Here is a 13359-nt window from a genome sequence, read left to right as displayed (position 1 = left end):
AACCAAATATTTGGTGTGAACCTTTACTGGATCCATACTCAAACCAAACACAAAGACTTCTTTTGGATAACGGGGGAAATCTGAATGCAGACTGGGTATCAGATATTATGTTATGAGGTTTTGTGTGACATAGCACTGCGATGACTTCTTCTGTTTAAGTGTTTTAAATACAGATGCACACTAAGGTATTTACAGATGAAACAGTAAGTCTGGAATGTGCCTTTAAAAAACTCAAAGAGAGTGTGGCGGCTCACACCTGTAATCTCAGCACTTTGGGAGGCTGAGGCAGGCAGATCGCTAGAGCTCAGGAGTTCAAGATCAGCCTGGGCAACATGGCAAAATCCCATCTCTACAAAACCCCCCCCCACGCCCACCCCCATCCCCCCTCCACACAAAATTAGCCAGGTGGTGGCACATGCCTGTAGTCCTTGCAACTCAGGAGGCTGAGGTGGGAGGATCACTTCAGCCCAGAAGTTCAGCTTGGGCAACAGTGAGACCCCGTCTCTCAAAAAACATTAGAAAAATACTCAAAGAGTAATGACATGTAAGGGACACATAAGGAACCTGGAAGTTACCATGTGCATGATTGAAAACATCACAGAGTGTTTTCTAAAGTAAGCTGCCTTGATTTATATATGCCTCTACAAATATAGAAACAAAGGACCTACCTAACAGGATTAAAAGTAGTAAGAGGGTAGAAAAAGCAGAGAATTTAGGGATTCAGGAAAAACAGGTTCCAATATAAACTAACTACATGGTCTTGGGCAAGCCATTCAACCTCTCAAGTCTGTTTCCTCATGTTAAAACAAGGTTAAGGCCAAGTGTGGTGGCTCACGCCTATAATCCCAGCACTTTGGGAGGCTGAGGCGGGTGGATCACAAGGTCAGGCGTTCGAGACCAGCCCGGCCAACATGGTGAAACCCCATCTCTACTAAAAATACAAAACTTAGCCAGGTGTGGTGGCAGGCACCTGTAATCCCAGCTACTCAGGAGACTGAGGCAGGAGAATCGCTTGAACCCAGGAGGCGGAGGTTGCAGTGAGCCAAGACTGTGCCATTGCACTCCAGCCTGGGCGAAAGGACGAGACTCTGTCTCAAAAACAAACAAACAAAAACGCACAAGGTTAACTCCCATCTCACAGGATTATGGAAAATTTAAATTAAGTAAGATTGAAAGTGCTCTCATTTCATTCACCAATTTATTAAGTAGCCATTAGGTAGCATACACAAAATATACATAAAAGAGCATTACTGTGATTAAAAATGAAATGAGTAATCAGATTCCAATTCAATCTAATTTAAACTTACCATATGGGCTAAAAAAGTCACACGTTTTAAGAGAGGCTTCATAATTAGTAACAAGTTCCTGGATTATAGAAACCTGTTAAAGAAACATATTTTGAAAATTTAAAAATATCTTATTGAAGGTATTTTTACCTATTATGGTTTAAATTACATTTGGAAAATATACAGCTTATTGTAGAACTATACATTAATTAAAGTATTAGGGTATCTGCTTTGTCCCCATTCCTAATATGAATATTTCCCTTTGGAAAAGGGGTTGAAAAAAAAACCCAAAATAATGGACATTGCTATATATACGGACCACTCACAAGACAAAAAAATAATAATAATAATAATGGACCACTGCTATAATGGACAAATGCATCCATTATATAAATATTCAGGTTTTCAAAAATGTCATGCATTACAAAAAAGTGAAATGATTCAAGGTTTGAAAACAAGTGAAATTTAAAAAGACTCTTTTGCTTATTATTGTTAGCAACCCTACAATATAATAATTGTATTGTACTTACTACAATTATGGGGTTTCTTAACCAATTTACTTATCTACCTACTACAAAATAAGGTCTGGTGCTCACTACAGCAGTACATGTACCAAAACTGGAAAAATAAAGAGACTGGCATGGGGAGGACACACACATTCATAAAGCGTTCTGTATTTTAAAAGAAATAAGATCTGACATATTTCTTAAGTGTTTTGTGAAAACTGTGGCTTTAGACATCTTTATTTTCAGAAAAACAACTATATTTCTCTTATTTCCCTCTTATTACGCCTCTTTACAAACTAACCAAAATTCACTAAGGTTCCCCTGACACTGAAGTGATCATGTGTCACAAACTCAACAGATTTTTGCATATATGGCTACAAAAGAAACCTCTTCACGCATACCATTTAATATCAGAAGGTATAATTTAATTAGCTTTATTTTGAATCCAGATTACTCCCTACGCCACAAAGACACGGGACAGTGTCCATGAAACCACTGACCATCCTAGACACTAGTCAAAACACAAGGCCAAATTATAACACTTTTCAGGCCTACATGATAGCTTTCTCACAGGATGCTGCAGTATACGGCGGAATTCTCTAGTAGAGTTCAATGGACAGACAATGCAGAAATAAAGTAGGACTATACATTAACAGTAAGGAACGTGTAAATAACAGAAAAAGCAGAATGTGAAAAAAAATGTACACATACTATGACTTCACTAAAACATGTATGTACAGGTACCACATACTCAATGAAAATATGACCAAAGACATTAGGGTAGGTAGAAAATGGGTATATTCTTTTGAAAAAAAACAAAAACAAAAACAGAGATTGTTTATTTTAAAAACAGTGGTTCAGAAAGTGTGATCTTCAGATTATTAATAAAAATACTGTCAACATTAGTGTCACCATCACCTAGCAACTTATTAGAAATACTATTCTGTACAATCTGTTTTGGGGTGTGTGTGTAAGAGACAGGGTCGCCCTCTGTCACCTAGGCTGGAGTGCGGGGGTGTGATCGTCGCTCACTGTAGCCTTGAGCTCCTGTGCTCAAGCAATTGTCCCACCTCAGCCTCCCAAGCAACTAAGACTACAGGCAGGTATTACCATGCCCTCATAACTTTTTTTTTTTTTTAAGAGACAGAGACTCACTATATTGCCCAGGCTTGTCTTGAACTCCTGGGCTCAAGTGATCCTCCCACCTCTACCTACCAAAGTGCTGGGATTACAGGTGTGAGCCACCATGCCCGGCCTGTACAGTCTGTTTTTAACAAGCCGTCTGTAAATTCTGATACACAATTAAGAATTTTGAGAACCACTGATTTAAAAAATTGCAAGAAGACTTTTACTATAAAGCAAAATTAAAGTTAACAGACATTTTTAACCCACCATAACCTCTCCACCAATCTCACCTAGAATATCTATAACTTAAAAACCTTTTTTACAAACTTAGAAATTTAATACTCGTTAAACTTATGAAGGTAATTTTTATCAGGAACTTGTGCCATCTACTGGTAGTTGCTAAAACTGCAACCTAGAGGTGGCTTTTAAAAAGGCAGACCTTTATGCATCTCTAGGGTGAAATCTATGTTTTTGTTTGTTTGTTTGTTTGTTTGAGATGGAGTCTCACTCTGTCGCCAGGCTGGAGTGCAGTGGCGCGATCTCTGCTCACTGCAACCTCTGCCTCTTGGGTTCGAGCAATTCCCTGCCTTAGCCTCCCGAGTAGCTGGGATTACAGGCACCCGCCACCACATCCGGCTAATTTTTGTATTTTTAGTAGAGATGAAGGGACAAAACCTATTTTTAAATAAGTCAATTTTAACAATAAAGGGTACCACAAAACATACAATGAAGTTACACATAATCCTTCAAAAAAGAATATAAATACTTCTGAATAAAACAGATCTCCAGATTCAGAATTTCGAAACAAGATCTGATTACAAGGAGAAAAAGATAATGGAAAATTCATAGGAAATCTCCTACATAAAAAAAAACAGGACTGATCATCCAACAAAGGACTGATCATTCTGGTTCATTAGGCATACTTCTTGAATATATTATTTATATATATTTTTGTTGTTGTTGTTGTTTTGAGACCGAGTCTCACTCTGTTGCCTAGGCTGGAGTGCAGTGACGTGATCTCAGCTCACTGCAACCTCTGCCTCCCAGGTTCAAGCAATTCTCCTGTCTCAGCCTCCTGAGTAGCTGGAACTAAAGGTGTGCGCCACCATACCCAGCTAATTTTTGTATTTTTAGTAGAGATGGGGTTTCACCACGTTGACCAGGCTGGTCTCGAACTCCTGACCTCAGGTGACCTGCCCACCTCAGCCTCTCAAAGTGCTGGGATTACAGGCGTGAGCCACCGTGCCAAGCCAAAATTTACATTGTAGTTACTTTATTTTTATTTTTTGAGACAGGGTCTCACTCTGTCACCCAAGCTGGAGTGCAGTGGCATGAACTCGGCACCCTGCAACCTCCACCTCCCAGGCTCAAGCCATCCTCCCACCTCAGCCTCCTGAGTAGCTGGGACTACAGGCATGCACTACTACACCTGGTTAATTTTTTATTTTTTGTAGAGACGGGGTTTTGCCCTGTTGCCCGGGCTGGTCTCAAACTCCTGAGCACAAGCGATCTGCCCACTTTGGCCTCCCAAAGTGCTAGGATTACAGGCATGAGCCACCACCCCCGGCCTTACAGTTACTTCTCATTCAGTAATTAAGTGAACAATTTTCTAAATTTTCTATGAAAGTGAATCTAAGAAGTTTTACTGAAGTATAAGACTTATTTTGCCCAAGTTTACTTACCATTTATATTTAATTAGGTAGTGTGTAATATGACAAATTAATATGTAATAGCTATTCTTCTTTAAAACAGTGTTTTGCCTCCGTTATTTTAAAATCAAGAAAGCCAATCCACTTAAGTATCTGAGATCACAACAAAAACATAAATGGCCACCTTAAATTTTATGGCCCAAATTTTTCCTACAATGTGAAAAATTTTCCAAGTTCAGCCACCTTCTCCTGGTTTACTTTCTTCTAACAGCTACATTAGATCAAGATAGAAGAAGCTTTTTATCTTGGTTAACAAAATCTAACCTAAGATAGTACTATAACTGTTATAATTTCCTAAAGTAGGTCCTTGGTGACCAGCTTCTACGTAAGAGTTAACTCTTTATTAATCTTAAAGACAAAGTCGCACAACATCATATCTGATACACATTTTTTTCACAATAAAGAGACAAATCACAGGTTTAAAATGCCACTGCAATATGAAAGTTACTAAATTAAGTATACTCGTTTATCAACAAGGACCAAAATTGCTGAATTAGGTTCTGATACAAGCACAACTACTAGTGATAATTTTGGTGCTAAAGAGGCTAGTTACAGAGGTAAACTGTCCAAGAACAGTGACAATAAAATGAAAGTAACTACAGAGATGAGGTGTGAGAAGGGTGGGACTTACCATTTAATTTAGAGAGTAAGGGGAAATTACCATTTCTTGAACATATTCAAACCAAGTACTTTACAAACTTTCTCATTTAATTAAAACACACATCAATGCTTTATGTATTTTCCCCAACTTTGTGAAAATACAAATATTCATATTCAAAGCACATGAGCACTGATGTCCAACTTCAATGGAACCAAAGGCATGTGTACCAACCCAGGCAAGCGTGGATGTTGACTCACTGAACGTCTTCACTTAAGAGCCTGACACTCACAAACGAATGGCTAAAAAACAAGTACTTTCTATCATCAGTGAATATGGAAGTCCAAAATTAATGTATACCTCTTCTTAGAGCCTTTAAACATTTTGGGGCTGGGTGCGGTGGCTCACGCCTATAATCCCACAGCACTTTGGGGGGCTGAGGCGGGCAGCTCACTTAAACCCAGGAGTCCAAGACCAGCCTGCGCAACATGGTAAAACCCCATCTCCACAAAAAAATACAACAAAAAATTAGCTGGGTGTAGTGCCCATGCCTGTAGCCCCAGCTTCTTGGGAGGGGAAGGCAGGAGAATCGTTTGAGCCCAGCAGGTGGAGGTTGCAGTGAGACAAGATCGCACCACTGCACTCCAGCCTGGGCAACAGGAGTGAAACTCTATCTTAAAAAAAAAAAAAACCAAAAACTGATTTCCTTTTCTGGCCGGGGAAGCAGGGAGACAGGGTCTCGCTCTGTTACCCAGGCTGGAGTGCAGTGATGCACTCTCAGTTCACTGCAACCTTCACCTTCCAAGCTCAAGTGGTTCTCCCACTGCAGCCTTCCAACTATCTAGAACATGCCACTGCACTTAGCTGATTTTTGTATTTTTTTTGTAGAGATACTGCCTCACTACATTGCCCAGGCTGAACTCCTGAGCTCAAGCGATCCTCCTGCCTTGGCCTCCCAAAGTGCTAGGATAACAGACCTGAGCCACCACACATGGCACATTTTGGTTTCATGTATGACTTTTTTTTTTTTGAGATGGAGTCTTGCTCTGTCACCCAGGCTGGAATGCAATGGCGCGATCTCAGCTCACTGCAACTGCCCCCTCCCAGGTTCAAGCGATTCTTCTGCCTCAGCCTCCCAAGTAGCTGGGACTACTCCACCACGTCCAGCTAATTTTTTTGTATTTTTAGTAGAGATGGGGTTTCACCATGTTGGTCAGGCTGGTCATGAACTCCTGACCTCAGGTGATCCACCCGCCTCGGCCTCCCCAAGTGCTGGGATTACAGGCAGGAGCCACCACACCCGTCCGTGTATGACATTTTAAAAAGTATATAGACTGTTACCTTTAGTTGAACAAAAATTCAACCAAATTAAACCAAACTAATTTTACTAATTATCTTTTTGTATACAGATTTTTATTCTTCAAGAAAACCTGTTTTTCCTCACTAAATCAGCAAAATAAAAGACAAACATATGTAATACACAGCACAGATAAGGAAAAAAAAAAAAAAAAAGGACCACTGTGGCTCATGCCTGTAATCCCAGCACTTTGGGATGCCTAGGTGAGAGGATCACCTGGGCCATAAGTTTCAGACCAGCCTAAGGCAACATAGCAAGATCCATCTCTACAAAATAAAAAACTTAGCCAAGCATGGTGGTACATGCCTGCAGACCCAGCTACTTGGGAGGATACTGTAGGAGAATCTCTTGAGCCCAAGGGTTTGATGCTACAATGAGTTACAATTTCGCCACTACACTCCAGCCTGGGTGATAGAGCAAGACTCAGTCTCTAAACAAAGATTTAAAACAGAAAAAGAAACACTAGAAAAAAGAACAAACTAAACCTAAAACAAGCAAAAGGACACAATAAATTAAAAATTAATGAAATAGAGGAAAAAAGTCAACCAACCCAAAACTTGGCTCTTTGAAAAGATCAAGAAAATTGGCAAACCTTTAGCTAGACTGACAAAGTAAAAAAGAGAGAACACTCAAAATATTAAAACCAAAAATGATAAGAGGGGATATTACTACTGACTTTATAGAAATAACAGACTATGACACACATACGCCAATACTGTATAACTTAGATGAAGTAGACAAATATCTAAAACCATAAATTTCCAAAAGCCAGTCAAGAAGAAATAGAAAATCTGAATAAATCAGTAATGAAGAGTTTGAATACATAATTAAAAACTACCCACAAAGAAAAGTCCAGGCCCATATGACTTCACTGGTAAATGGTAAGTTCTACCACACATTTAAAAAAGTAGTAATACCAATTTTTCACAAACTCTTGCAACAAAAAAAAGAGAGAGAACACTTCCCAACTCATTATGAGGCCAGTATCACCCTGATAGCAAAATCTGATAAAGACATCAAAAGAAAACTAGGCATTTATCTCTTAGGAATATAAATGCAATATCCTAAACAAAACACTAGCAAATTGAACCCATCTATATGGAAAAAAAACTACCCACCATGACCAAGTAGGCTTTCACCCAGCAATACAAGACTGGTTTAACATCAGCCAGGAGTGGTGGCTCACGCCTGTAATCCCAGCACTTTGGAAGGCAGGGTGTATCACATGAGGTCAAGAGTTCGAGACCAGCCTGTCCAACATGGCAAAACTCCATTTCTACTAAAAAACAGAAAAACTGGCCAGGCATGGGGGTGCACGCCAGTAGTCCCAGCTACTCGGGAGACTGAGGCAGGAGAATAGCTTGAACTCACGAGGTGGAGGTTGCAGTGAGCCAAGATCGCGCCACTGCACTCCAGCCCGGGTGACAGAGTGAGGTTCCGTCTTGGGGGGGAAAAAAATTGGTTTAACATCTGAAATCAATTAATGAAAATATACCATATATCAATAGGATTTTTTTTAAAAACCTACATAATCATCTTAATACAGAAAAAGCATGACAGAACTCAGTAACAGACTTTCATGATAAAAATGCACAATAAACTAGAAACTGAAGTGAACTTCCTTGACATTACAAAGGACATATATGAGAAACCCACAGCTAACACAATACTTAGTGGTGAAAAATCTAGATGCTTTCCCTCTAAGAGCAAGAACAAGACAAAGAACTCTCACCACTTCTTTTTTTTTTTTTTTTTTTTTTTGAGACGGAGTCTGGCTCTGTCACCCAGGCTGGAGTGCAGTGGCGCGATCTCGGCTCACTGCAAGCTCCGCCTCCCGGGTTTACGCCATTCTCCTGCCTCAGCCTCCCGAGTAGCTGGGACTACAGGCGCCCGCCACCTCGCCCGGCTAGTTTTTTGTATTTTTTAGTAGAGACGGGGTTTCACCGGGTTAGCCAGGATGGTCTCGATCTCCTGACCTCATGATCCGCCCGTCTCGGCCTCCCAAAGTGCTGGGATTACAGGCTTGAGCCACCGCGCCCGGCCAGAACTCTCACCACTTCTAGTCAATATTGTACTGAAGGTACCCAAGGCAATTAGTCAAGAAAATAAAATAAAAAGGGTATGGATTGGAAAGAAAGAAGTAAAACTTTCTATTTGCAGATGACATGATCTTGCACACAGAAAATCCTAAGGAATCTATTAAAACATCTATAACAATAAACAAGTTCAGCAACATTTCAGAATACAAAATCAACATATAAAAATCAACTGTATTTCCACATACTAGCAAAGAATAATCCAAAAATGAAATTATGAAAACAATTTCATCTAGACTACCATCAAAAAGAATGGCATGCTTACAAACAAATTTAACATAAGATGCATAAGACTTGTACAATAAAAATTACAAAACACTGGTTGAAAGAAATCAAAGACCTAAATACAATACAAAGAAAGACATCCCATGTTCAAAGATTGACTTAATATTGTTAAGTTAAGGATACTTCCAAATTGATCTGCAGATTCAACAAAATTCCTATTAAAATCCCAGATGGCTGCTCTACAGAAATAGAAAAGCCAATCCTAACACATTCAAATAGAAATAAAAGGAACCCTCGATAACCAAAATAGTCTTGAAAAAGAACAAAGTAGAAGGAGTCACACTTCCTAATTTCTTTCTTTCTTTCTTTTTTTTTTTTTTTTTTTTTTGAGACAGAGTCTCGCTCTATCGGCAGGCTGGAGTGCAGTGGCTCAATCTCAGGTCACTGCAACCTCTGCCTCCTGGGTTCAAGTGATTCTCCTGCCTCAGCCTCCGGAGTAGCTAGGACTACAGGCGCCCGCCACTACGCCGGCTGATTTTTGTATTTTTAGTAGAGATGGGGTTTCACTACGTTGACCAGGATGGTCTCGATCTCTTGACCTAGTGATCCACCCGCCTCGGCCCCTCAAAGTGCTGGGATTACAGGTGTGAGCCATTGCACCCGGCCCACACTTTGTAATTTCAAAACTTACCACACTGCTACAGTAAGCAAGACAATATGGCACTGGCACAGACGGACTTTTAGCTTTTCTTGTATACTGATGTTTAACATGTTACAGAACCTTTCTAGCTATTTGAAAAACTGTCCCTCCAGGGTCTTGGCAATTCTTGAAGATAACAAAGGGTCCAACCAGGAGTATGTCTTTAATATGCAAGCTATTCAAAACCCAGAGACATATCTCCTCTATCTGGCTCTTATACCCCAAGAGGCACTATTCCTCTGCCTAAACATCCCAGGGCCAGGTGCCAGGCAACTAGAGACCACCCCGCCAGTCTAAAGTATGCCAAAATTATTCAAACTAAACTGTTCACCCTGCCCTGCCCTAAGGAAACCTCAATGAAGGCAGCAGCCTAATCCTTCCCCTCCCTCCTAACCACCCTAGTGTCTTCCCCAAGTGGCCTTGCATGGCATGGCACAGCATGCCTCCTGTCTCTAGGACGTGTATGATAAACTTTGTTTTTTTTCCTGAGCCTCTCCAGTGTCTCCTATTTTGGCTGCACCTGAATAACCACCTCATAAAAGAATAATACAAAACAATAAAGACAGTTATACACATCAGTGGAACAGACTTGAGAGTCCAGAGGTGAACCCTCGCATTTATGGTTAATCTCTTTTGGACAAGGCTGCCAAGATCATTCAAAAGGGAAAGAACAGTCTCTTCAACAAATGGTGCTGGGAAACTGGACAGTCACACACAGAAGAATGAATTTGGACTCCTACCACATCTTATACAAAAATGAACTCAAAATAAGAGTGAATGCCTCAATGCAAACTTATAGAAGTAAACATGTTTATAAATCTTCATGACCTTGGACTTGGAAATGGTTTTTAGATAAGACACAGAACGTAAGAGCAACAAAAGGAAAAAAAAAAAGATAAGCTAGATTTCATCTAAATTAAAAATTTTTGTACATCAAATGACACCATTAAGAAAATGAAAAGACAACCCACAGCAGAACGGAAAATATTTTCACATAATGTATCTGATGAGAGACTTGTATCTAGAATATATTTTTAAAACTTCTGGCCCCGCATGTTGGCTCATGCCTGTAATCCCAGCACTTTGGAAGGGTGAGGCGAGCAGATTGCTTGAGTCCAGGATTTTGAGACCAGCCTGGGCAAATGGTGAAACCCTGTCTCTACAAAAAATGAGCCAGGTATGTTAGCGCATGCCTGTAGTCCCAGATACTCAGAAAGTGGAGGTGGGAGGATCACCTGAGCCCAGGAGGTCAAGGCTGCAGTAAGCTGAGATCGCACCACTGTACTCCAGCCTGGGTGACAGAGTGAGACCCTGTCTCTAAAAAACAAACAACAAAAAAACCTGAAAAAAACCCACAAAAACAAAACTTCCTTAAACTGAACTTTATAATAAAAAGAGAAATAACCTAATTATAAATGGGCAAAGAAACTGAAAGACATTTCTCCAAAGAACATATACAAAGGCCAATAAGCACATAAAAGATAATACCAACAGTAATCACAAAATGCAAAGCAAAACCTCAAGAAATTACCATTTCACACCACTATGATGGCTATCATCAATAATAACAAGTGTTGATGAGGATGTGCAGAAATCAGAACCCTCATATACTGCTTGTGGGAATGTAAAATGGTGGAGGAACTTTGGAAAAAGAGTCTGACAGTTCCTTAAAAGTTTAAACATAGAGTTAGCATTTGACTCAGCAATTCCATTCCCAGATGTACACCTAAGAGAAATGGAAGTACATCTACACAAAAATGTGTACACCAAAGTTCACAGCAGCATTATTCACAATAACCAAAAGGTAGAAACAATTCAATGTGGTATATCCACACAATTGAATGTTACTTGGTCATAAAAGGGAATGAAGTACTGATTAATGCCACAATTGTGAATAAAAATATTAAGTAAAAGAAGCCAGACCCAAAAAGACTATTAATAGATAAGTCCATTTATATAAAAGGTCCAGACTGGGAAATCCATAGACAGAAAGTAGGCTAATGGCTGCCCATAGCTGAGAGGGATATGAAGGTTGTGAGAGAATCACAGCTAAAGGATATGGAGTCTCTTTGGGGGATGACAAAATATTACACTGCAGTGATGATTACACAACTCTGTGAATAGACTAAATATCATTGAACTATATACTTTCAATAGGTAAATTTTATGATATATTAATTATATCTCAATAAAGCTGTTACCAAAAAAAAATACTGGTGGGGAAGCTACTGACATCCTGATGGTAGAGGCCAGGGAGTTTGCTAAACATCCTACAATGCACAGGACAGACCTGCATTATAAAGAATTATCTAGCCCAACACGTCGACAGTAGAATTCTTCGTTAGGAAGGCTGTCCTGTGCCTTGTGGAATGTTTAGCAGCATCCCTGGCCTCCACACACTGGATGCCAGTAGCACACCTCACCTCACTGCAGTGACAATCAAAAACCTCTCCAGACATTGTAAAATGTCCCAGGAGGAAAAAATCCACTCCCCAACACCCTCATTAAGAAGTATTGCTCTAAAGAGGACTTTCCAAGATGGTTTTAAAACAACAGATGAACTTTCACAACAGAAATAAAGATTACCAAATCTGGTTCCACTAAATTTTAAACATTTCTATGTTAAAACAAAAACAGAAAAACCAACACAAGACAGGAAATATTTCAGGCACACTGCTAGTGGGAATACAAATTGATGTTTACAACCTTGTGAAAAACTAATTTATCCGTGTTTATCAAGAACCACAAAAATGTTCATGCCCTTTACCCACTGAATGAATCTGAGAGAAGAAAATATGAGAAGAAAATAATCCTAAGCAAAGCTAGTATAAAGATATTTAATAATAATAACTTGAAAAACCAAATTCAACAATGGAGGGATGGTTCTAAAAGGTTATGTAATAACTAAAAGGGATAATGAAGATTATATAACACCACAGTAAAAGCTTATGAAACTGCTGGGGCAGGGAGGTGGGTGCAGGTAGTTCATACCTAGAATCCCAGCACTTTGAGAGGCCAAGGCAGGCAAATCTCTCGGGTCCAAGATTTTGAGACCAGTCTGGGTAACATAGTGAGACCCCATCTCAGGTGCGGTGGCTCACACCTGTAATCCTAACACGTTGGGAGGCCGAGGTGAGCAGATTACCTGAGCTCAGGAGTTCGAGACCAGCCTGGGCAACATGGTAAAACCCTATCTCTACTAAAATACAAAAAAAAATAAAATAAAATTAGCCAAGCATGGCAGTGCGCGCCTGCAGTCCCAGCTACTCCAGAGGCTGAGGCAGGAGAGTCACTTGAACCCGGGAGGCAGAGGTTACAGTGAGCTGAGATAGTGCCACTGCACTCCAGTCCCTGGTGACAGAGCAAGACTCCAAATAAAAAACAAAAACAAAAACAAATTTTAAAAAAGAAACTGCTAGGGGGAAAAAGAAGAACAAAATTTATGGTCAAAATGACTACAGCTACATAGATACACCACGATTAAATTCACAGTTAAAAAAAAAAAAACTGTGAAAGGAATTACATTAAAAATGTTCTTAGAGCTAGGTGTGGTGGTTCGCACCTGTAATCACAGTGCATCGGGATTCTAAGGCAGGAGAATCACTTGAGGCCACAAGTTTGAGATCAGCCTGAACAATACAGCAAGACCCCATCTCTACAAATTAAAAAATTAACTAGGCATCGTGGCACGCATCTGTATTACCAGCTACTCAAGAGGCTGAGACGGGAGGATCACTTGAACCGAGGAAGTCAAGGC

At 40.0% G+C, this 13359-nt stretch overlaps 1 protein-coding gene across 5 annotated transcripts in view; it reads right to left on the bottom strand.

Annotated features, from left to right (window-relative positions):
- The window catches only part of NAA16 (N-alpha-acetyltransferase 16, NatA auxiliary subunit), a 66915-nt gene that overhangs the window by 20683 nt on the left and 32873 nt on the right, over window positions 1–13359 (bottom strand). For 4 of the 5 annotated variants that reach the window (XM_050766112.1, XM_050766114.1, XM_050766115.1 and 1 more), the window contains one exon: window positions 1308–1380. The exons of the other annotated variant lie outside the window; for it this stretch is intronic. In XM_050766112.1, coding sequence (XP_050622069.1) covers window positions 1308–1380 — 73 coding nt within the window. The remainder of the gene's footprint in view (window positions 1–1307; window positions 1381–13359) is intronic. 5 annotated transcript variants of the gene reach the window in all.

Source organism: Macaca thibetana, chromosome 17, assembly GCF_024542745.1.
Source record: "Macaca thibetana thibetana isolate TM-01 chromosome 17, ASM2454274v1, whole genome shotgun sequence".
NCBI lineage: Eukaryota > Metazoa > Chordata > Mammalia > Primates > Cercopithecidae > Macaca > Macaca thibetana.
The sequence above is the reverse complement of the archived record's forward strand: the minus strand, read 5'-3'. Positions and strand labels throughout refer to the sequence as shown.